Raw genomic sequence first — 23,563 nt, forward strand, 5'->3', positions numbered from 1 at the left:
AAGTGTTTTTCAGCCAGTTTTTCTTGAAAAACCGTATTTCAAAGATGTGAAACTATGCTTTATAGTCCTTCATTTACTCACTAATTTCACATTTGCTGGTTTTCTTCCTGTTCATCTCCATCTCCCAACACCAGACTCTGGTAGTCCCAGGTACTGCTGATTCTTCTAGCCAACTCCTGTGCTTTTTTCCCCATCTCTCAAGCATTTTACTTTGAAACACTGGAAAAGGTTTCACTGGTAAAGTTTCCTTATGAACCTTACTGTCAGAAGAATGAGAAAGCAGAGTTCCCTTTTGCTTTGCTGACTCCGTTGGATAAACTTTTTTTTACTTCCTCCTCGACTGTTCTGCATCAAAAGATGATTTTGATCCTTCAAGGTAAATACTTTGAAGACCGCTGGATACAGCGGCTTGAATCTCACACCTGTCTCTTGACATTCCCTGATTGCTGGGATAAATATGTTACTAGTGTACAGTGAATAATCATTTTCTACAAACACCCTGCTCTCTCCAATTTTTAATCCTTTCCTCTTCGGACACATTTTTGTCAGGATCAACTCTGCTGGCATGATTGTATCTTTACTAATACAAGGTTTTGGCTGTTTTCTCACTGCAAGGTTTAGAATCTACACTCGATGTGCCCTTTCAATTAACAAATTCTGCTGTGAAACACTAGTCCAGTGGCTTACTAGTCCTTTCCTAAAATTAATGTAGTGTGTTCATTCCAGTTTCGCTGGTACTGCAGAAAATCAAGATTTTTTTCTGTGTGCTCTGTCTTCTAACTCTACTATTTTGTTAAACAGCACTTCTTAAGAAATCTCATATTCAGCCTGCTTTTTCTTCAAGTAAACGTATGTTTTTTTCAGTTTTATCAGTTTATCTGAATGGCTGATTAAAGCTTCTTATATTTTTCCCAGTTTTTTGTTGTTTGAATTGATATATTCCTTCAATATTTCATTTATTTTAATCACCTCAGAGCATATCTGATTATTTTTTTCCTCTAAATTACTGGAAGACATCTATTGAACCAAAGTTGAAAGTTGAACTGTTTTTTTTTTTGCTTAGCAGCTGCAGAATTCTTCCCAGACAGTGGTTTTTCTTCACTTTTTCTGTCCGATTCTCTGTTATATTTTCCAAATTTCTTCTTTGCTGGCATCCAAGCAGTGTATTTAGTTAGTAACTGAATTTTACCAAAAAAAAATATATCAGTGTACAGCAATATTAAAAATCCTGTTTTCTAAGTTGATGTCTTGCCACAGACCTTTCCCAGTTGATTGTTCACATGGAATGCAACTGATCTTCAGTACACCCCACAAATTGGTCCTATCCAGAAAACCATCCCTGCTTAGCATCCATTTATGGGGGTGAATTTTGCATCTGCTCTCCTTGCATACCTCTCAACCTGTTAAGAGCAAGAAATCTGGGCAAAGCCCGGAAAAATGGGGGGGGGCAAAGGCCCCAAAATAGGGACATATTTAAATATTGCTCTTGTAAACTTAGAAAGTTGCTAGAAAAACAGGGTTCATTTTATCATACGTTTTCTGAAGGATTTTATGTCTGAAACTCAAATGTATGTGACTCAAACCTTACATAATCCCAGTGATTTGCCAGAAACCACACATTTTATAAGGAACAAACCAAAAATATGAGCCAAAAATCTGGACATTATGTGAAAATCGACATTGTAGAGGTATGTTCTCCCTGTTCACTAATAGCTGTAATCTGTGTTATAACAGCTTTAAGGATATCTCCCAGACTTGCATTGCAAGCCTGTAAAAGCAGGTATGAATAAGTACCTCCTTTTTTAATGTACCATTATTAAAGGTTGTATTGTCTACCCTAACCTGTAGCTTTCCCTGCTGTTGGAAGTTGATGAAGGCACTATGGGCAACTATGACAACTATCACTTATTTGATGTTTATGTGTTTTTTCTCATGCCTTTTACTGCCAGGTGCCCTGGAAATGAACTGTTCCCAAATTACCCCTCTCAGGCCAGGTCCGAGGACTCTGTGGTCAGGGTTGCCTAAGAGGTGTTCTGAAAGGCATTCCCTGATTATGAACACATTGACAAATCCACTCAGATCTGCCTCTTGTTGCAGGGACAAAGAGAAATTTTGGTCTCCATGGGATAGACATGTTGACACCATCTGTTTCTTATGCAACAATGGAATTCACTCCTATGCAAGTGTGCTGGGAAATCATTACAGTGCAAGATGCTATTAAGTCTAACAGAATGAAAACCTTCCTGGTAGTACTTTTTATCTGTTGCACAGGCTTTGTGCAGGACCCCAGTAAAACTAATTTCTGTGAAAGGACCAAGCTTGACTTTTCTTTGTTGACTATGAACCTTGGGTTGCTGAAAAGTCATGCTGAATCCAAAGGCTGAAGGATGCCTTAATGGACTCTGTCAGGATCAGCTAGTCGTCTAAGTGGGGATAAATCTGTATAGCCGCTGACCTGAAGAAAGCTATCATGACAATCAGACATTCTGCAAAGACTCTCAGGGCAGTGGACAAGCTAAATTATAAGATGATGAACTGGAAGTGATACCCCTAGATATAAACCTTCAGATACTTTCACTGCTTTTTGGCAATGGGGATACTGGGGTACTTATCCATCAGGTGGATATTGGGGTACTTATCCATCAGGTGGATATTGGGGTACTTATCCATCAGGTGGATACTGGGGTACTGGGGTACCTATCCATCAGGTGGATACTGGGGTACTTATCCATCAGGTTTAGTGTCACCATGAGTGCGCCTTTGAAGAAAACACTGTCAGAAAGCTATAAAGGGTGAGCATTCTGAATTTTGGAACCATGAGGAATATATTTATGTAAGAGAGGTCTTACTGGATCAAGCAAGACAGCAGTCCATGACAAAGGAAGATTTCCCCACTTAAGTCAGCCATAGGTAAGGTCTTGAAGAACAGAAGCAAGCAGGTGGAATACTGGGTAAAACACTACTCGCAGCTGTATGCCAGAGAGACCACAGTTACGGACAGAGTCCTGAATACCATCAAGCCTCTGCCAACTATGACTGAACGTGATGCTAAGCCCACCTTGGAGGGGCTCTCGAATGCACTAAAAGCACTCACTTCTGGAAAAGCCCCCTGGGAAATACGGTATACCCTCAGAAATCCTTAAATATGCCAACAGCACCCTAAACTGAGAGATTCATGCAATATTTGCTGGAGAGAAGGTAGTATACTGCAAGATATGTGGGATGCTAACATAGTTACTATATATAAGAATAAGGGTGATAAAAGTGATTGTAACAACTGTCACGGCATCTCCCTTCCCTGTACCATGGGGAAGCTGTTTGCATGTGTTTTCCTGAAGAGGCTCCACGTTCTTGCAGTGAGAGTTTACCCTGAGTCTCAGTGTGGGTTCAGAGCTAAGCAGTCTACTATAGACATGGTTTTCTCTTTTAGGTGCAGGAAGCAAAACAAACTTCGACATATTGCCTTCATTGACTTGACCCAAGGTGTTCGACTTCATCAGTAGGAAAGGTCTGTTTGCAATTCTAGCAAAGATCAGCTCTCCTCCAATATGGTTTAGCATTATCAGAGTCTTCCACGTAGGGGACCATCATGTATGATGGATCCACACTAAGATTCTCAGTGGAGTCAAGCAGGAGTGTGTACTGGTCCAACATTGTTTGGTACCTTCTTTTCAGTTCTGCTGAAATTTGTTTTCAGAACTGCTACAGAGGTTATCTTTCTCCAAACCAGAATGGACAGCATCGTCTTCAAACTGTCGAGGCTTAAATCAAGGACCAGCATGCTCAGGATTCATCTATGGGAGTTCCTGTTCGCTGGTGATGCTGCCACTTTGGCTCACACTCATGAACTTCAGTCACTCATGACTTGCTTTGTGGATGCATGTATGGAATTTGGTCTCACAATCAGTTTAAAGAAGACCCAGCTGATGGGCCAATATGTGGGCAATGAGCCATCAATCAGGGTAAGCAACTATGATCTGGAGGTTATCCATGAGCTTGTGTACCTAGGCTCTACAATCTCTGACAACTTGTCGCTTGACAGCGAGAACAACAAACATATTGGAAAAGCCACCAGAATGTTTTCCAGGCTGACAAAGAGAGTCTGGGCTAATAATAAGCTCACCAAGCACACCGAGGTGCAGGTTTACACATCCTGCGGCTAATAACAAGCTCACCAAGCACACCAAGGTGCAGGGTTACACATCCTGCGGCTAATAATAAGCTCACCAAGCACACCATGGTGCAGGTTTAACGGGATAATAATAAGCTCACCAAGCACACCACGGTGCAGGTTTAACGGGCTAATAATAAGCTCACCAGGCACACCACGGTGCAGGTTTAACGGGCTAATAATAAGCTCACCAAGCACACCGAGGTGCAGGTTTACACATCCTACGGCTAATAACAAGCTCACCAAGCACACCAAGGTGCAGGGTTACACATCCTGCGGCTAATAACAAGCTCACCAAGCACACCACGGTGCAGGTTTAACGGGCTAATAATAAGCTCACCAAGCACACCACGGTGCAGGTTTAACGGGCTAATAATAAGCTCACCAAGCACACCACGGTGCAGGTTTAACGGGATAATAATAAGCTCACCAAGCACACCACGGTGCAGGTTTAACGGGCTAATAATAAGCTCACCAGGCACACCACGGTGCAGGTTTAACGGGCTAATAATAAGCTCACCAAGCACACCGAGGTGCAGGTTTACACAGCCTGCGGCTAATAATAAGCTCACCAGGCACACCGAGGTGCAGGTTTACACATCCTGCGTTTTGGGCACATTACAGTATACAAGTGAAACATGGACTCTGGGCTCAAAACAGGAGCACTGGGTAAATATACTCCATATGCGCTGCCTTAGGGGCATACTTGGTAACAATGTATTCCACATGCACTGCCTTAGGCGCACACTTGGTAAAGTACAGATGTGTACACTTACCATAAATGTAGATGTCCAAGTGTATTCACTGTTGCAGTCATCAAACTTGGGTTATCTGCCTGTAGGTAGCCCTCAGTCGGCCCGAATACCAGTGTCTTAGGATTTCTGCGTCAGATGCTGTCGCTTCTTCCATGACGTCAGGTCGTCAGAGGTATAAAACAGGCAGCCGATGCCATTACATCAGTTTTTCTTGCCCCAAATGTCAGGACCACCCAAATAGGAAGCTAGTATATGGTGGGGGAACACCACCAGTAAAAAGTAAATACCAGTGCCATTAGGAATGGCCATAGAGAGGAGAGGTAGAAAGATACAGAAAGCCAGGGGGGCCTGGAGGGAGGGAAACCAGGACTGCAACAGTGAATACATTCAGACATCTACATTTATGGTAAGTGTACACAACTGTACTATGGTCTTCATGTTTCACTGTTGCAGTCATCACATTTGGGTTGACCGCCAAAGCTGAGGAAGGGTGGAGGCAGTCAAGAAGTGTTTGAGCTGGCTAGTAGGCCTTGCAAAACTACTATAGCAAATCCAACTCTGGATTTAGAAAAGATGGATAAGTGGCAATGCTTGGTGAAGGTGTGCACAGAACTCCAGGCTGCAGCTTCCAGGATGTCCCTGGTAGGGACTCCCCTGAGAAATGCTGTAGAGGTGGAAACAGCCCTAGTGGAATGTGGTCTGATCCCCTGTGGGATAGGTTTTCCATGGTGCTTGTAGCAGAAATGGATGTAGTGTGCTATCCATTTGGAAATAGTTTGCTTTGAAATGGCCTTACCCTCTGTCCCTGTAGCAAAGCTGTCTAGCAGCTGGTCAGATTTTCTGAAAAGTTTAGCCCTGTCAAGGTCGAACCTGAGCTGTCTGTGCATGTCCAAGGAGTGCAGGATCCTTTCCCCTTTATTCTGAAAGTTAGGGAAGAAGGTTGGCAAATGGATGGATTGGTTTAGAGCCACCTTAGGCATAAAGGATGGGTTAATCCTGAGGGAAACCCTGTTAGCACGGAAAATAATGGTTTCCACTCCCATTAGTGCCTGTAACCCAGACACCCTTCTTGCTGAAGTTGTATCTAAAAGCAAGGCTGTTTTCCAAGAGAGGAATTTTAACTCTGCTGAAGCTGCAGGTTCAAAAGGCGGAAGTGTGAGCTTTTCCAGTACAAAGTTAAGGTCCCAGGCAGGGGTGGGTGCTCTCCTAGAGGGCCTTAAGTTGTTAGCCCCACTCAGGAACTGTTTGATGAGAGGGTGAGAAAATAGAGGTGGCTCAGTATTACAATGAGCTGAGATGTCAGAGGCATGAATCTTAATGGAGGAGAAGGATACGCCTCTGTGGAGTACCTCTACTAGGTAATCCAGGATTAGAGGCAAGGAGGGCACTGCTGTGTCCTTCCCTTGAGACTGATTCCAAGAACAATATATTTTCCACTTTTCAGCACAGGATATCCTAGTACTGGGCCTCCTGGCTTCAAGAATGGCGTCCAGCACCTATTTGCTGAGGGTTGCTGGTGGTGTATTCAAGGGATAAGCCAGGCTGCAAGGTTTAGGGATTGCAACTATGGATGCAAAATCTGTCCCTCCTGCTGAAACAGCAGGGGAGGAGTCTGGTGAAGGTGCCAGGATGGCACTGTTGACAGACTGCACAAGAGTGGGTACCAGTGCTGGCGTGGCCAGTCTGGGGCAATAAGAATTGCCCTTGGTCTGTCCTGTTTTATCTTGAGTAGTACTTTTAAGAGAAGGGGCAGAGGGGGAAAGGCATAAATTGAGAGTTTTTTCCCATTGAAAGGATAGGGCATCCACCTTCCAGGCCCAGCTGTGAGGGTTCCTGGTGCAGAATTTGCTCAACTAGTGGTTCTCGGGGGAGGCAAATGGGTGCACCTCCGGTGTCCCCCACCTCTGAATCAGAAGGTTGAAGGTGTTGGGCTCCAATTTCCACTCGTGTGGGTCTAGGAGATTTCTGCTGAAGTCATCTGCCAGTGAATTTTGTTTGCCTGGCAGGAAATGAGCTTGTAGATGCACTTGGTTGCTCAAGGCTGTGTTCCACAGAGCCATGGCTAACCTGCAGAGGGGGTAAGAATGGGTTCCCCCCTGCTTGTTTATGTGCCACATAACTTTTAGTTATGTACTTACCATAACTTTAGATGTTTGGGATCCATCTCGCCTACATTCTGTACTGATGGGCTCGCTATGCCATAGAGCGAAGCCTCTTATTGGCTGAGCTATTCTCTATCCCAGGATGCACCACCACTAATCCCCCAGATCTTGTTTTTCCGCATTCATGCACACACACATAACTGTTTATATAACATTGCCAGATGTTTCAAGATGAAACAATAGAATTCGGACCGTCCGATCTCTTCTGATCTCCAAGGAAGGGGGAAGGAGGGTGGGTTATTAGGAATGTAGGCGAGATGGATCCCAAACATCTAAAGTTATGGTAAGTACATAACTAAAAGATGTTATGTGATCCTATCTCGCCTACATTCTGTACTGATGGGACAGCGTCCCTAGCACCTAAATCCTGGGTGGCTCACTGGAAAACACTCCTGAGCACTGTGGAACCAAATGAAGCTCGTCCCCTAGATGCCACATCCAATTTGTAGTGGGAAATGAAAGTGTGCGGGGAAGACCACGTAGCCGCAGCACAAATGTCACTAATGGCAAGCTTAGAATGGAATGCTATTGAAGTAGCCATAGCCCTTGTAGAATGAGCTTTGACAGAGGTGGTAAGCTCTTTGTTAGAAAAGGAATAAGCTTGAGTAATACAGTCCCTGATCCATTTGGCAATAGTGACCTTTGTGACGGCTTTGCCCAATTTATTATCCGAAAAGGACACAAACAATTGAGCTGTTTTCCTTGTTTGTTGGGTCCTGTCTAAATAAAAACGCAATTGCCTGTGAACATCCAATGTGTGGAAGATGTATTCCGCTTTGTTTGAGTACTTTGGAAAGAAAACTGGAAGTTCTAATGAATGTTGCAGGCAAAAACTGGAACAAACTTTAGGGACAAAGGATGGATTAGGCCTGAGGGATACTCTATCTTTGTGAAAAACCAGGTACGGTGGTTTTACTGATAGAGCTTGAAGCTCTGAAACCCTTCTGGCAGAAGTAATCGCGACCAGAAAGGCAGTTTTCCAAGAAAGAAATTTCAAATCACATGTTGCTGCCGGTTCGAAGGGGGAGGAGGTTAAGGCACGTAATACCACATCGAGATCCCACGGAGGAGCAGGATGAGAAATCGGAGGTAGTAAAAGCGCAGCACCTTTCATGATGGTTTTACACAATCTGTTGCTCATTAAAGGTGGGTTTATAGATTCATGAAAATTGGAAATAGCTGCCAATTGGACCTTGATGGTAGAGATTGAAGAACTTTGATTGAATAGGGAAGTTAGAAATTTCAGGACTTCCGATACCGGAATAGTGATGGGATCCAGACCCCGGAGTTGAGCCCAAATAGCAAATCTCTTCCATTTGCTAGTATACAATTTCTTAGTGGCAGACTTGTGGGCCGATGATAAGATATGTATGACTTCCGGGTCTAAAGTATGATTCCTGACTATAGTCGGAAGAGGAGGAGCCAAGCTGTTAACTTCAAAGTGTGAAGCGACTGATGGAGTTGTCCCGACTGATGAATTAATAGGTCTGGGATCTGATCCAGGAACCATGGACCGTCCAGTGCATATTTCCGAAGATAGGGGAACCATACCTGACGAGGCCAGTAAGGGGCAACTAGAATCATTTTGCTCCCCAAGTGAGACGCCTTTTGGATCACTCTGGGAAGGAGGGGAACTGGAGGGAAGGCGTATAGCAAGCCAGTGGGCCAAGGATGGGCTAAAGCATCCATAGGACTCTCCCCCGGAGCTGGAGTGAGAGAGAAGAACTTTTTGCACTTCGCGTTCAGCGGGGTTGCGAAGAGGTCGCAACAAGGAGTTCCCCATCTGCTGAAGATCTGAGTTGTCACTGCATCGTTCAGAGACCACTCGTGAGAAGAAAGAATAGTTCTGCTTAGTCTGTCGGCTATCACGTTGGACTTGCCAGGGATATGAGTCGCTACCAGAAAACGTCTGGTCGCCACTGCCCATTCCCAAACTCTCATGGCCTCTCTGCAAAGGGGGTAGGATCTGGTCCCTCCCTGCTTGTTCAGATACCAGACTACTGACATGTTGTCGGAGTGAATGGCAATTATGCCCTGAGGGAGGTAATCGTGGAGGGCTTGTAGAGACAGAAACACCGCCCTCATTTCTAAAATGTTGATATGAAGGAGACTCTCTTCTGAATGCCATTTGCCTTGGACTGACCTGCCCAGGTAATGCCCCCCCCACCCCATCTGGGAGGCGTCCGTCGTCAAAGTGGCCACAGGAGGAGGTGGAGCAAAGGGTCATCCCTGATCCAGATTGGAGGGCACCAGCCACCAGCGAAGGTCCCGTTTGCAAGTTTCCGTGATCCGTATGAGGTGACTGAGAGGGAGATCCTGAAAGGACCACTGTGTCGATAGGAGCCACTGGAGAATTCTCATGTGCAATCTTGCTAAGAGAACTAGGAGAACAGTGGCTGACATAGAACCTAATAGCTGCAGGACCATCCTGGCTGGAGCTTTGGATCTGAGAAGCAAGGCTCGGACTTGAGCCTGTATAATCTGTATCCTTTCTGTAGGAAGATAGACCCGCATTTGGATTGAGTCTATCTCTACTCGATGAACCTTATGCGCTGAGATGGCAGCAACACAGACTTTGGCCAATTGAATGTAATTCCAAGGGAAGTGCCTAGTGATATGGTGGCTTGTAGGTTCTGCAATAGTAGACGCCTGGAGGTGGCAGTAAGGAGCCAGTCATCCAGATATGGAAACACCTGGAATCCTAGACTCCTCAGGTGAGCAGTCACGACCTCCAAACATTTGGTGAACACCCTGGGGGCTGTGGTGAGACCAAAGGGCAGTGCGCAGAACTGAAAATGACTGTCTCCCAGGCTGAAGCGCAAATGTCTCCTGGACGCCTGATCTATCAGGATGTGATAATAGGCGTCCTTGAGATCTATGGAGCACATCCAAACACCTTTCTCCAGCAGTGGGAGAATGGATTGTAAGGTGACCATTCGGAACTTGGACTTTTTGACTGATCGATTTAGGATGCTGAGATCCAAAATGGGCCTCAAGTCCCCGGTCTTTTTTGGCACTAAAAAGAACCTTGAGTAAGTCCCTAATCCAATCTGGTCTGCGGGGACCGGTTGGATGACTCCTTTTTGAAGCAGCTTTGAGATTTCTAATGCTGCGATTTCCCGTTGACTGGGTGGCGGGTCCGGGATTTTCTTGGACGGCAGTGGGGAGTGTGAAAAAGGAATGTTGTAACCTCCGGCGATGATTCGAAGCACCCATCGGTCCTGAGTGATACTTTCCCAGGCTTTTAGGTGCCTCGAAAATCGACCCCCGACTGGCTCCGGAGCTGCACAGTCGGGCAATCCTTCAGGGATTGTGGAAGGCTGAAGAGCCACGAAAGGACTCGCGGTCTCCAGTGTTGCGGGGGCCTCTGCCGCCTCTGGGAGGGCGTCTTCCAGAAAAATTTCCCCCTCCTCTGCCTCTAGAAGGGGGATCGTCCTGCTGCGAGGGATAAGACTTCTGGGATTTACGGAACCACATTTTCCCTTCTCTTTAGCCTTGGGTAAGGCCGAAGGGAGTGGAAAATCGTGCCCCGGCAGTCAAAGTCTTACCTTCTTGCTCGCCGCGGGTGAACGTGTCCTTTACCTTGGCTCCAAACAAAGAGGACCCATCAAAGGGAGCATTGGCAAAGGAAGACTTAAAGGCTTCCAAAATGACACAGGTGGAGCCAGGCTTGCCTCCGTGAGCAACACCGTACCCGCTCTACTCGCCCCCTCGGCTGCATATGAAATGAGCCTCATGGACGAGTTTGATATCGATGACAGCGTAGCCAACTGAGAGCCAACAGTCTGGGCCAGCTGCTCAGGTAGGTTACCCAAGAGGGTATCTGAAAGCTCCTTGATCAGATCCCTCTGAAATCTAGTGAAGTGCATTAAATAGTTCAGGGACCTTAAGGTAAAGGCCGCTGAACTGAGGGTGCGCTTCCTGTACCGATCCATGCTCCTAGACTCCTTATTAGGAGGATGGAAGGACGTTGAAGCCTCTGCTACATCTTGTTGGGTAGCAGATGCCACTACCAAGGCATCTACAGCCACACCTTTGGTCAAAAACTCCTTCTCTGGGGGTGCTGATAAAAACTTATTTGGGCGAGCAGGCACTGGTTCCACAGAGTCTGGATGTTCCCACGCACTTCGACAGATCAAATCTATGAGCTCGTCAAAGGGCGGAGACACCCAGGAGGCGGAGGGCTGAGCCCCGAAGGCCTTGAGGAACACCGACTCATCAGCGGAAGGGGGTTTGGAAATCCAGCCGCCTCGTTGTTTTAGGGCTTCCAAGATGTCTGCAAAGGAGACATCATCTGAGGATGACTTAGGGGACCCCTCCGCATCATCAAGATTGGTGTCCGACGTGAGAGACTCATCGGGGGAGTCGACGTGCTTCCTCTTGCACAGTCTTTTCCTTGGGGGTTCCTCCGAAGAAGCTTCAGAGGGACCTCCAGGAGGGGGGGAACCCCCACTGGGGGTGACCTCAGGCCCCGGGGCTCCGCTGTCTAGGGACAGGGGGACTACCAAAGACCCAGTCTCCGTATGTAGGGAAGGTGCTGGTGAGACCGTGGAGGTAGCCAAAGAAGATCTGGCCAAAGCACTCCTCATGGCCCTGAAGGCTGGACCGCCAGAGTCCTGGGAAGGTCCAACCCCCGTGGCCACAACAGTAGACGGTACCCCCGCAGCCGACGCACCGAGAGGAAGGCTCGGAACCGAAAACATCAGTCCCGAAACGTCCCCCCCAGGGCCGACGGAGGAGGTCCGTGTACCGAACTCCGACTCGAGAGCCGGGGTTGGAGTAAGGGTCGGGCCGACCGAAAACCTCCATCGGCTCCACCAGCACCGGCTCCAACGGTGCCGAGGCTGTTGGAGGAGGAACCAGAACTACAGGGTGGGCCATCGGCTCCGAAGCCGAATGGGCTGGAGCCGAAACTAATTTCTGGAATATAGGAGACTGAAACAGTCTTAGGAGCACCCTGTCGATGTCCGAATCCGACATCTTGGAAGATCGGGAGGAAACCGACCGGGTCCGAACCGACTTCTCCATCGGCTCCGAAGGACTGGGGGACCGGCTCCGAATAGACTCGACCAGTATCGGTGCCGAGGGAGATTCCAAAACAATTTCCCTCGGTGCCGTGGAGGGCTTTGGCGCCGAAGGGGAAGAGTCTGAGCCGGCAACCCTTATCGGCTCCAAAATCAGTGGAGCCGATGAAGGTGACCCGCCTCTCGAAGCCCCAGCCATCGGCTCCGAAACCAGAGGAGTCGAGACTGGAGGCATCGAGGCAGACCGTTCCACCCGCGGCTCCGAAGTCCGTGGAGCCGATGGAGAAGCCTGCCTAGATTTCTTAGTGGTCGGAGCCGACGCTTTATTTTTCTTAGCTGGAGAGGAAGAGGAAGATAAGGCCTCCTCGAAGGAAGGTTTGATAATTCCTTTCAAGATTAATTTATTCTTCCTCTGTTGGAGGACCCTAGAGGAAAAAGCGTGACACACGCTGCAAGACTCCTGTAGGTGTTTGGCGCCTAAACAGTACACGCACGAGGAGTGATCATCGGTGATGGACATTTTATAATTGCACCTCGTGCACTTCTTGAATCCTGAGGGTCTATGCTCTTTAGACATTGTAGAATACTCAGTATATCAGAGGAAAAAAACACAGAGTATGTCACTTTAGTAAAGGATTTAAACAACAATAACAAAACCCTACTGTTCAATCACACAAATTTACCACAAAAAAATATTCAAAACACACTTATACACAACGATAGCTGTTAAAACAGCTTTTGGGTAAAGATTAAGGAATTTCCTGACAGAAAAACTTTCAGAAAAAAAGCACTTAGCTCAGCCAAGTTCGAGACCACGTCCTAGCTTGTAAGCGGCAAACGAGATCTGGGGGATTAGTGGTGGTGCATCCTGGGATAGAGAATAGCTCAGCCAATAAGAGGCTTCGCTCTATAGCATAGCGTGCCGAGTCGGAGCCGAGGATCGGCTCCGAGCCCATCAGTACAGAATGTAGGCGAGATAGGATCACATAACATCTGTGGTGTTGTCTGTTTTTATAAGCAGTTGTCATGGAAGGATTAGGTATTTGAAGGCTGTCAAAGCATTGATGTGAAGGAGAATCTGGGCTGAGCTCCAGTGGCCCTGAATGCATGCCTGCCATGTGAGCCCCCCATGCATAGTCTGATGCATCTGCTGTCAGGGTTTGGGAGGCGAGGGGTTGAGTGAAAAGCAGGCCTTTGCTGTGGTTGCATGCTTCTGCTCACCAAAGGAACTCTGCTCTTGGACAAGGTATGATTGGAATGATTGTTTCCAGGTCCTCAGAATGATGGCACCAAAGACTTTTAAGTACCACTGAAGTTTCCTTATATGCAGTCTTGCATATGGAATTAGTGGAATACATGAGGCCATGAACCCTAGGGCTTGCAGTATTTTTCTTGCAGATAGCTGGCTTCTGGTGGCCATTTGTTTGAAGTAGTTTGGCAGATAGACCTGTTTTTCTGAAGTGAGAAAAGCCATCTGGGAATTTGTGTCCAAGCTTGTGCCCAGGAATATAATCTTTTGACTGGGCACCAGTTGTGATTTCTCTTTTCTTTGAAGTGAGAAGGCTTTTTACAAATGCCAGGTGCTGACATTCCTGACTGTCCACCTGAATCAAGCAGTCATCAAAGTATGAGAACATTTGGATATTTCTCTGCCTGCAGTATGCAATGGCTGGAGCCAGGCACTTTGTGAATACTCTGGGCACAGTAGATAAGCCAAAGGGAAGTGCAGAGAACTGATAGTGCATAGAGCCTGCCCTTAAATGTAGATATTTCCTGCACGACTCCCTTATGCGGGTGTGCAGATAAGCTTCTTTTAAGTCTAGAGTGACTAACCAGGCATCCTTGGCTAGCATAGGGAGAAACTGTTGCAGGGTAAGCATCTTGAATTTGGAGACCACCAGAAGGGTGTTGAGAGTGGATAGATCCAGGATAGGGTGCCAAAAGCCCTCTTTTCTGGGCACCAAGAAAGTCTGGAGTAGAAACCCCGCCTCCTTTGTTCTACTGGAACAGGTTGAATAGCTCTGATATTGAGCAGGGAATGTACATGCTTTTGAGCCTCTGCCCAGTGGTTTGGAGGAAGGTCTGAAAATACGCTTGGGGTTGGCAGTGTATGGAAGTAGAATCTGTACCCCTGGGATACAATGTTTAGGACCCAACTGTCCTGAGTAATAGATATCCAGGTTTTTGCATGAAGGTTAAGTTTTCCTCCTAGGGGGAGAAGTAATTGGGCAGGGCTGGGAAGGATAACTGAAAAGTCATTGTGAACTTTTTTCATAAGGGGGTGGCTTACTACTCCCTGTTTTTGAGGTGGGGGCACTCCATTGTTTAGATCTCTGCATACCCTGAGACTGTAGTCTGGGTGGCCTGTTTCCCCTGGGTTTGGTCTGAGAAGGTCTAGAAGGGGCTGGAAAGGACCAGTTTTTAGAAGGCCAATGCCTACTGAATCTAGGTGGTTGCACTTGTAAGAATTATTTAACAGTTTGCATAGATTTAGCTTTTTCTTCCATATTTTTAATAACCTCTTCTGCTTTGGTGCCAAATAAAGTCCTCATTTAAAGGACCGTCTAGTAATTTGGATTTGACATGATGTGGCAAGGTTTGTTCCTTCAGCCAAGCATGCCTTCTCAGTACAGACCCAGTGACTGCAGCCCTGCAAGATGCTTCTAGGGCATCAAAGCCACACTGCAAAGTATGCTTACTAACTTGGTTTGCAGAATGCATTAGCTCTTGTAAATTTTTATTTTCTACACAATCTGGGAGTAACACCATTTTTTTTGTTTAATTAGTTCCATAATGTGCTGCTGGTACTTCAACATGTGAAACTGGCAATTCAATGCCCTTATGGCAAGAGTTGCAGAGGTATATACCTTCTTACCCCATCTGTCTAAAGCTCTGGAATCCTTGTCTGAAGGGGTAGGGATTTTGGATGTAGTAGCCTTAATACCTTTAGGTCCCTGGGAAATTGTCTTTGGATCCGCAGTAGGATTCTTGAAGATAAATTTGTGGGAATTAGGTACTCTGTAGTACCTGTCAGGTTTCCTAGGGGCCGGGGGTAAATTATCTGGAGTAAGACTGGATTCCTTAAAAACATCATCTACAACATCCAGGACAGGAGGTATAGCTAGAGGCCTGTGCTGAGGCAACTCTAAAAATTCTCGGAGTCTCTTTATGGACTGAGGGTAGCCCTAGCATTCCCAAAGGAAATGCTGTCTTAAAGGATGCACGGTTTCACCAAAAGAAAAATCCTCTGGAGGGGAGACAGAGGGAACGGATTCCTTGCATCGGAATCCTCATAGGTTGATAAGGGCATGTCCTGGTAATCAGAAGGGTCACAGTCATCGGACTACTGGTCTGTAGCATCAGAATGAAACTCAATTCTTTGTCTCTTAGTAGGGGAAGGCTGGCTTCCCCTAATTAGGGTAATAAGGTCTTCAGCCATTCTAAGCATTTGTTTTTGTGGCATGGGAGCTTGAGCATGCGCTTTGGTCGTCTGTTTTCTATGCATAGTGTGTACTCTGGGTCTCAGAAACTCGATAGTTTTAGCTAAAAACAAAATTGTCGATTTAATTTGAACATCGGTAGGTCAGAATACACCCTCAGAAGCCGGTGCCTGCACAGCGGCTCTGGACCCATCCAAGATATGAGACATCCACATGTTCCATAGTCGAAGAAGCATCTCGCGGCATACCGAACTCCAAATGGGTTTCAGCAGAGGCCTGCAAATCTGCAGAAGCGGGCATCAGGGGCTGCAAGGGCACCTCACTGAATACTGGCGGACTGGCTACTAACTTAACAGAAGCGTCATCGGCAGTTTTGGACCTACGCAGTCTGTCCCTGTCTTTATGGTTTTTTGGAAGACCGGTAGTCGGATGGCTTATCTAAGCCATTTTGGAATATGGAGAACGAGAGCGAAAGAATTTAGAGACAAAGATAGCCAGATGACGAATGGTTCGGGTGTTAAGGCACAAAACTGACAGCGAGGGACGTCGTGGTCTGGGACTAAACAGGTGACGCAGTAAGAATGAAAATCTCTGTGAGGTATTTGCTTTCCACAGGCACAACAACTGTTAACTTTTTCTGACATCTGTTAGAGCAAGAAAAAAGGATCCCCAATGGGGTAATTAGCTTTAGAAGCCTTCAGGATTACAAACTTAAAAACGAAAATTTCAAGTAGTGGCCGACCGGCACTTGCGAACTGCTTTGGGATCCTCCTCAGCAAGGAAGACTGATGTAATGGTGTCGGCTGCCTGTTTTATACCTCTGACAACCTGACATCATGGAAGAAGCAAAAGCATCCGACGCAGAAATCCTAAGACACTGGTATTCAGGCCGACTGAGGACTACCTGCAGGCAGATAACCCAAGTGTGATGACTGCAACAGTGAAACACGAAGAACATCAATGTATTCCATATGCACTGCCTTAGGCGCATACTTGGTATCTCATGGCAGGACAAGATCCCCAACACTACAGTGCTTGAAAGGATGGGCACCACCTCCATGTTCTCCATCCTGGACGTACATGCTGGTTGGGTCATGTTTCATGCATGACAGACGGCTGAATAATTTTGGAGAGCTGGAATCTGGAAAAAGGCCAAAAGGGTGACCCAAGCTGCGCTATGACATATGCAAGTGTGACTTCAGTGTTCTCTCATCAGGAAGGACACGCGGTATTCTCTCACCTCAGACAAGATCGTCTGGAAATGGGAAGTTAAGGAAGCTCTCATTATGTATGAAACCACCTTATCAAGGAGAGGAGAGGATCAGACACCCTCAGGAAGATCTGTGCTCAAGATACCAGACAGACATCTGCCTACTGCTGCTCAAAATGTGGAAAGGACAGCCACTCCTGGATTAGACTACACGGCCACAGAAGATGCTGCTCAAATCAGTCCAACAGAAGTGCAAACCCATGATCCTTTGAAATTGAAAGATGCCTATTACTACTAAGAGAGGTCCAAAATGGTGTCTGTGGACCATCTTCTTGGGACTGGAAGAGTCTTGCTTGAAAGCCCTATTCCTCTCCCAAAGGAGCCATTTACACAGCCCCTGAATGAATTGCGTCTCAAATGACTTCTAGTATGACTGCCAGCTGGTCCTTGGGGACCGGCGGAATTCATCTTAACTTTGCAATATCTAGAAATTACAATTTGCCACCATTTCTGGCGATATTTAGTACCCACTGATCTTGCGTGATTTTCCCTCAATTTCTTATAAAGAAGGAAAAACAACCTTCAACTTTTTATGCAGAGTGGGGAAAGCAGAGAAGCAGGAGAAAGGGTACTGGGCTGTGTGGTACGATTTGGTAAAAGGGTAGTGGGCTGTGTGGTAGTTTGGGTGAAAGGATAATGGGCTGTGGGGGTAGGCTTCGGTGAAAGGGTACTGGGCTGTGTGGTACGATTTGGTAAAAGGGTAGTGGGCTGTGTGGTAGTTTGGGTGAAAGGGTAATGGGCTGTGGGGGTAGGCTTCGGTGAAAGGGTACTGGGCTGTGTGGTAGGATTTGTAAAAGGGTACTGGGCTGTGCGGTAGGCTTGGGTGAAAGGGCACTGGGCTGTGCGGTAGGCTTGGGTGAAAGGGCACTGGGCTGTGCGGTAGGCTTGGGTGAAAGGGCACTGGGCTGTGTGGTAGGCTTGGGTGAAAGGGCACTGGGCTGTGCGGTAGGCTTGGGTGAAAGGGTACTGGGCTGTGCGGTAGTATTGGGTGAAAGGGCACTGGGCTGTGCGGTAGGCTTGGGTGAAAGGGCACTGGGCTGTGCGGTAGGCTTGGGTGAAAGGGCACTGGGCTGTGCGGTAGGCTTGGGTGAAAGGGCACTGGGCTGTGCGGTATGCTTGGGTGAAAGGGTACTGGGCTGCATGGTAGGCATGGGTATGGAATAGAAGAGGGTAGCCAGAATGAATTAAACCTGATGGCCCTAAGGACCCCTAAGCTTGTCTGGGTTTAACTTACCGCTGCATTGGAAATTTTCCCTTCTTCCCATTGCTTGCTGTAACACGGTCTAATTTAATGTAAGAAGACCAAGTCTATGCTATTTTATTCAGCTCAGCTCGAGCTGCCTTGACAGTCTGGATGCATGGATGGTGCTCTGAACCTTTGGAAGCTGGCTGGCTGTTATCTTTTATAACCTATACTGCAGCAGTAATCAATATAATGACTGTTAAAAGGCATCAAGACTAACAGAGATGATTTTCAGGCAAGGAGGAAAAAAAGACCTAAAAAAAATTCCAGAAACTGGGGATGCCAACTGAATCCCTTAAAACACATTTTCAGAAATGTGCAGATCTGTAAACTGTCAAAGGTAATGTAGGCTTCTGAATGATTTCATACCAGTGTTTCTGGGATTCACAGCAAAATGTGCAATTGGTTTTGCCTAAGACATCATACTATGACAGCTGAAAATTTTCTACTCAGGATCTGCATTCTCTATAGAGGAAATGATGATCCACTAACTGCAAAGCTGGATGTTGAGCCATTTGTCTCAATGCAGGCAGGCAATAACTAAATCCCATGAAAGGCACCAATCCAGATATTAAAATGGTTGTCTTATCTCTCTAAATTTAAATGTTATTCTGGGAAAAGGAAAGATCTCATTCAGTATCTGTCTCTTTCCATCCACTGAGAGGACAGTGTGTGCCCTTATATCACACCGAACGCCTAAGATTTATCTATGCACGGACAATTCATTCCGGTCATTCTGGGCGCTGTGCAGGAGTTTTCCAAGTCCCTGATTAGTCACCATGTGTTTGCCTCTTCCTCCTCCAACCTTATGAACACTGCAGTTTGTTCTGTACATTAAATGGGCAGTTTGCCATCCAATATGAAGGAAGAAAGTAACAGAATATGGCCCTGTGCACTAGCTAGACATTCCCCAGTGCAACACATTTAGTATACCAACAATTATGGTGGTCCCCTTGACAAAACCGGTCCGATTTAATCTGTGCTGACAAGCCTAAACTGTGCTCAAGTGCTTGTCTACAATGTGTGTACAATGCATTATTCCACATGCATGTTCTGGTTTCTTTGTTACAAACTCCTGGGAAATGTACATTTTTTTTTGTTTTATCTACATACATTTATTTGCATTGATTCCATGCTGTTAGACATGCAAGCAAACCTCTAAAATGAAATTAATTTTCAACCCATTTGAACTGCTCTATCAGTACAAAGATGACTGGAAACCTCTAGGGAACAATGCCATACCAATTAGGCTACCTAAGCGTTCTACATGGTCACTGGTTAAGTAAGGCTTAATAGATTATGTAAACACAGAAAACACATTACGCAAATTATACATTACATCTGTCTCATCTCATGCCCCTGCAAACAGCCTTACCTTTCTCTTGAGTTGCAATAGGTGTTCCTGTCTCTTGGAGATGGGCAGAACATCACCTGACTTTCCTGAAAAAAAAAAAAAGTAACATGCATGTAATTTAACTCAGCACTTTCTTTTCTAACACAACCTTTACTGACTTAGCTAATCAAGTAATCGGACTGACCCAAGTACCACCCTCTTTTCAGCCATAACCCAAAATAGGAGCTCAGCGGGTTACAAACACACAAAAAAAACCACAGACATAAATAAGACAACAACATAATGTATATACTTATACCCCTTACAACCGAGGGTTGCGAGCAGTAAGCAGATGAGGGTGTGACCAGTTCTGTGGCTGACAGAAGTACAACTGCAAAACAATGTTTCATTAGAACAGTGTGGCCATATTAAGCATTCTTTAAAGACATTGTGTGTGTGTGTAGCTCTCCTGCACCCCAGCTTGTGACTCTACTATTAATTATATATCTTAACTATGAGATTCAAGAAAAATAAAAATCCCTGCGGTACCATAATAATGATGTCTGACACCAAAATATCAGACTTGCACATAAAAGTGTTGAATACTCGTAGGCAGTACTTTAACTCAGCACTCCAAAAGATGTGCAAGTACTCAACCCCAAACAAAAGATGTACAAGTACTCATCTAACAGACATTTGAACATTCATCACATCACCTCATCCCTGAAAAGTTCATAGTAGTGTCAGTGGTACAACAGATAGCCCAGTTTCCTTCAGTGCAAATGGTTGTGGGTTCTACTCCCAACTCCAGGAAGATGGATTGCTGACACTGCAGTGCAGCATAAGGGAGGTGCTGCACTCCTGAATGTGTCCTCCATTGGATGAGATATTAAACTGAAGTCCCATCTGCTTAAATTGATGGTAGCTCAGGTGGATGTAAAAGATCCCATGGCACATATCAGAGAGCAGTTTTTTTATTAATATATACATTACATGTTATTTACATATTTACATGATTTACATCTATTTACAAATCTCCATACATTACAAACTTCAGTTTAAACATCCCCCACTCATTTACCCACAACCCAAACATTATTTTTTCCAGAATCTTTGTCAAAGTCCATTTCCCATCGTATTTGATTTCCTTTAGTCTCTCATTCCATATAATCCATGAAACATAAAATATTACCCTGTCCATTTCCTTCACGGCTTCCTGTTTTCGTGCACCATAATAACCAAATTCTATCATGTCCACATTAATTTATTAACATTTTAACAAACCTTTCACCCCATTATCTTTACATATTTCTTTCCACAAATTATTAACGGTCACATTTCAAAAACACATGCTTGGTGGTCTCAAACTCTCCACATTTATTACATTTTCTATCTTGCTTTTTGCGGATGGCATAGTTGCTTTTTCTAATAGACAATTGCCATAAAAACCATTACATTCTTTTTATCTTACAGTTATTCATAGGTTCATACTAGGCTATCTGCCCTAGGGCATTTATAAGCCTAGCCAGAGTGTGTTTGGCTTTTGCCACCCATTTTAAATTAATTTTGCTATGCCCTTTTTCAAGGTTAGTATACTGTGCCTCTGTCTAACAGTGACACAGAAGTGATACCCGGGGTAAACCTACGATCTCCCATCCACTCATTAAGATTCCTCTTGAAGAGAGTCAATGAGGGACTCTGCCTAACCTGGACTGGGATTTTATTCCAGAGTGAAGGGAGCCTCTGGGTTATGAATCTGTCCCTCCAGCATGTCCTATTTATTTCAGTGCTGAGGTTCAAGTCTCGAGCACGTAGCTCGATGGGGTTTGGATTTTCTGAGGTGCAGCATGTCCATTAATTCCGGGTTGGACATGGCTTTATACGTCAGGCACAGATCGCCTCTGGGCAGGCGGTATGCCACTGAGTAGAGCTGGAGTTTCTTTAACCGGGCAGCATATGGCATCTGTTTTAGCCCTTTGATCCTCTTGGTGAGGTACTTTTGGGGTCTTTCCAGTTGCTGCAGGTGTCTGGTAAGGTACATCCCAAAAGGGGCATTGTACTCAATTATGGGATTGATGAGGGGTGAGTAAAGAGGCACGATGACCTCCCCTGATCTAGATGTGAATCCCTTCATGATTAGGTGGGCTATATAAAATGTTTTTCTAACCACTTTGGCCGCGTGGTTGTCAAACGAGAGACTTCTATCAACTTGGGTCCCCAGGTCCCTAATTACTTCTTCTGTCCTTAATGGATTACCACCTATGTGGTAATTTGTGGGCACTTTGTTTTTGCCAAAGGGGATGACTATACACTTTTTGGCATTTAGCTTGAGGCCATGGCTCTGGCACCAGTTGTCTGTTTCTATGAGGCTCTTTTGGAGGATGCTTGTGTCGGCTGGAGTGTCGATTATGGCACCTAGTTTGCAGTCATCTGCGAACTTGGTCAGCCACAGTCCTTCCGTGTTGGCCTGAGACTTGTCTGCATACAACTGGACATAAGCTGATTTAAGTATATTTTCTGCACTTATTTAAGATTTGAGTGAGTAAATATTGTGTGTGTCTCTGAATCTCTGCAGTAGTTGTTAGACTGCTGTGAAATCCTTTGTTAAGTGTTAATTAGCTTGGGGGTTTCTGCTAGCATTCAAATCTGTGTTGGTTACATTTCTAGTAATCATTTTAAATCGAGTTGCTGGCTACTGAGACTTGTCTGCATACAACTGGACATAAGCTGATTTAAGTATATTTTCTGCACTTATTTAAGATTTGAGTGAGTAAATATTGTTTGTCTTGCATTCAGTAAATATTGTGTGTCTCTGAATCTCTGCAGTAGTTGTTAGACTGCTGTGAAATTCCTTTGTTAAGTGTTAATTAGCTTGGGGGTTTCTGCTAGCATTAAAATCTGTGTTGGTTACATTTCTAGTAATCATTTTAAATCGAGTTGCTGGCTACTGAGACTTGTCTGCATACAACAACTGGACATAAGCTGATTTAAGTATATTTTCTGCACTTATTTAAGATTTGAGTGAGTAAATATTGTGTGTCTTGCATTCAGTAAATATTGTGTGTGTCTCTGTATCTCTGCAGTAGTTCCCCACTCCCCCTCCATGTTTGTTGTTGTGGTGTTAATCTTGGGTGGCTTTGGAATTGCTGGCCCCTGATGTAAATCTCTTTTTGCACACTCCTCCCATCTCATTCGCTCACTCAACTGAGCACAGTGAGATCATATTTTGATTTTGGATACTCTTACCAGTCCCATCTCCTCTGCAGTGTACAGAGACAGCACTTGGGAAGGGCATTCCCCTACAGTATCTTAATCTGCTCTGTTTCCTCCATCTCAAAAAAAAAAACAAAAAAAAAAATCTGCACTTCATCTGCCTTACTGTATTTGTGTTTCTTCCGACTTTATTACCTTATTTTGCTTTTGCCTCTTTTAACATTTTAAAGTGGAACCTGTGTGTTGAGAGACAGCCTTACAAGACTATCTGCAAATATATAGAGCTGAGTATATTTTTCTGTATTATTCTGTATTATAGAGCTAAACTGTTGCTTATATATCTGTTGTCTTACTGTTCTGCAAATATACACAGATCAGTATATATATTTTTTTGGTTTTATAATTTTCACTCTGATTCCTCACATCTCTGTTGAAACTCCCCCCCCCCCACTGTTCTTGGTTGTAGTTTAAATTTGGTGGATTTTGCAGTGCCCGCCCCACTGTAGATTTGATCGAGGACACTCCCCCAGTCCCATCTCTTTACCGCATTCTACCTAATAAACCCTTTCTGCACTTGCTTTTAGTCCTTTTTAATTTAATTACATTTTTTCAAACTGTGTGTGGACTAATATTGCTACATACTCAAGTGTGCCAGCTTGCACTGCATGTGAATTGTTTTTACTACTGTTTTTGCTACTTTTCTGAAAAAAAAAAAATTATCTGCTTTTACTGTATTTTTGTTTCTTCCTACTTTATTTTGCTTTTGCGTCATCTTAAAAGTACTCAATTGTATTTATTACTGCTTGGTGCATCTCATTCTAAGCCTTTTAGTTTAAGCACTTGGGCTTCAGACCAGTTGTTTTACATTAAGAAAGTTTGTGGTCTGCACTGTGGTGGCAGAACAGGTAGCTTACATCCTTCTAAGTTGGGAACTGCTGATTGAGGGCTCAAT

At 45.1% G+C, this 23,563-nt stretch overlaps 1 protein-coding gene across 3 annotated transcripts in view; it reads right to left on the reverse strand.

Annotated features, from left to right (window-relative positions):
* The window catches only part of UTP4 (UTP4 small subunit processome component), an 881,210-nt gene that overhangs the window by 323,355 nt on the left and 534,292 nt on the right, over positions 1-23,563 (reverse strand). For all 3 annotated transcript variants that reach the window (XM_044082023.1, XM_044082022.1, XM_044082025.1), the window contains one exon: positions 19,441-19,505. In XM_044082023.1, the coding sequence (XP_043937958.1) occupies positions 19,441-19,505 (65 nt within the window). The remainder of the gene's footprint in view (positions 1-19,440; positions 19,506-23,563) is intronic.

This window comes from Protopterus annectens, chromosome 8.part1 (assembly GCF_019279795.1).
Source record: "Protopterus annectens isolate FY-2018-M chromosome 8.part1, PAN1.0, whole genome shotgun sequence".
In the NCBI taxonomy this organism is placed as follows: Eukaryota; Metazoa; Chordata; order Ceratodontiformes; family Protopteridae; genus Protopterus; species Protopterus annectens.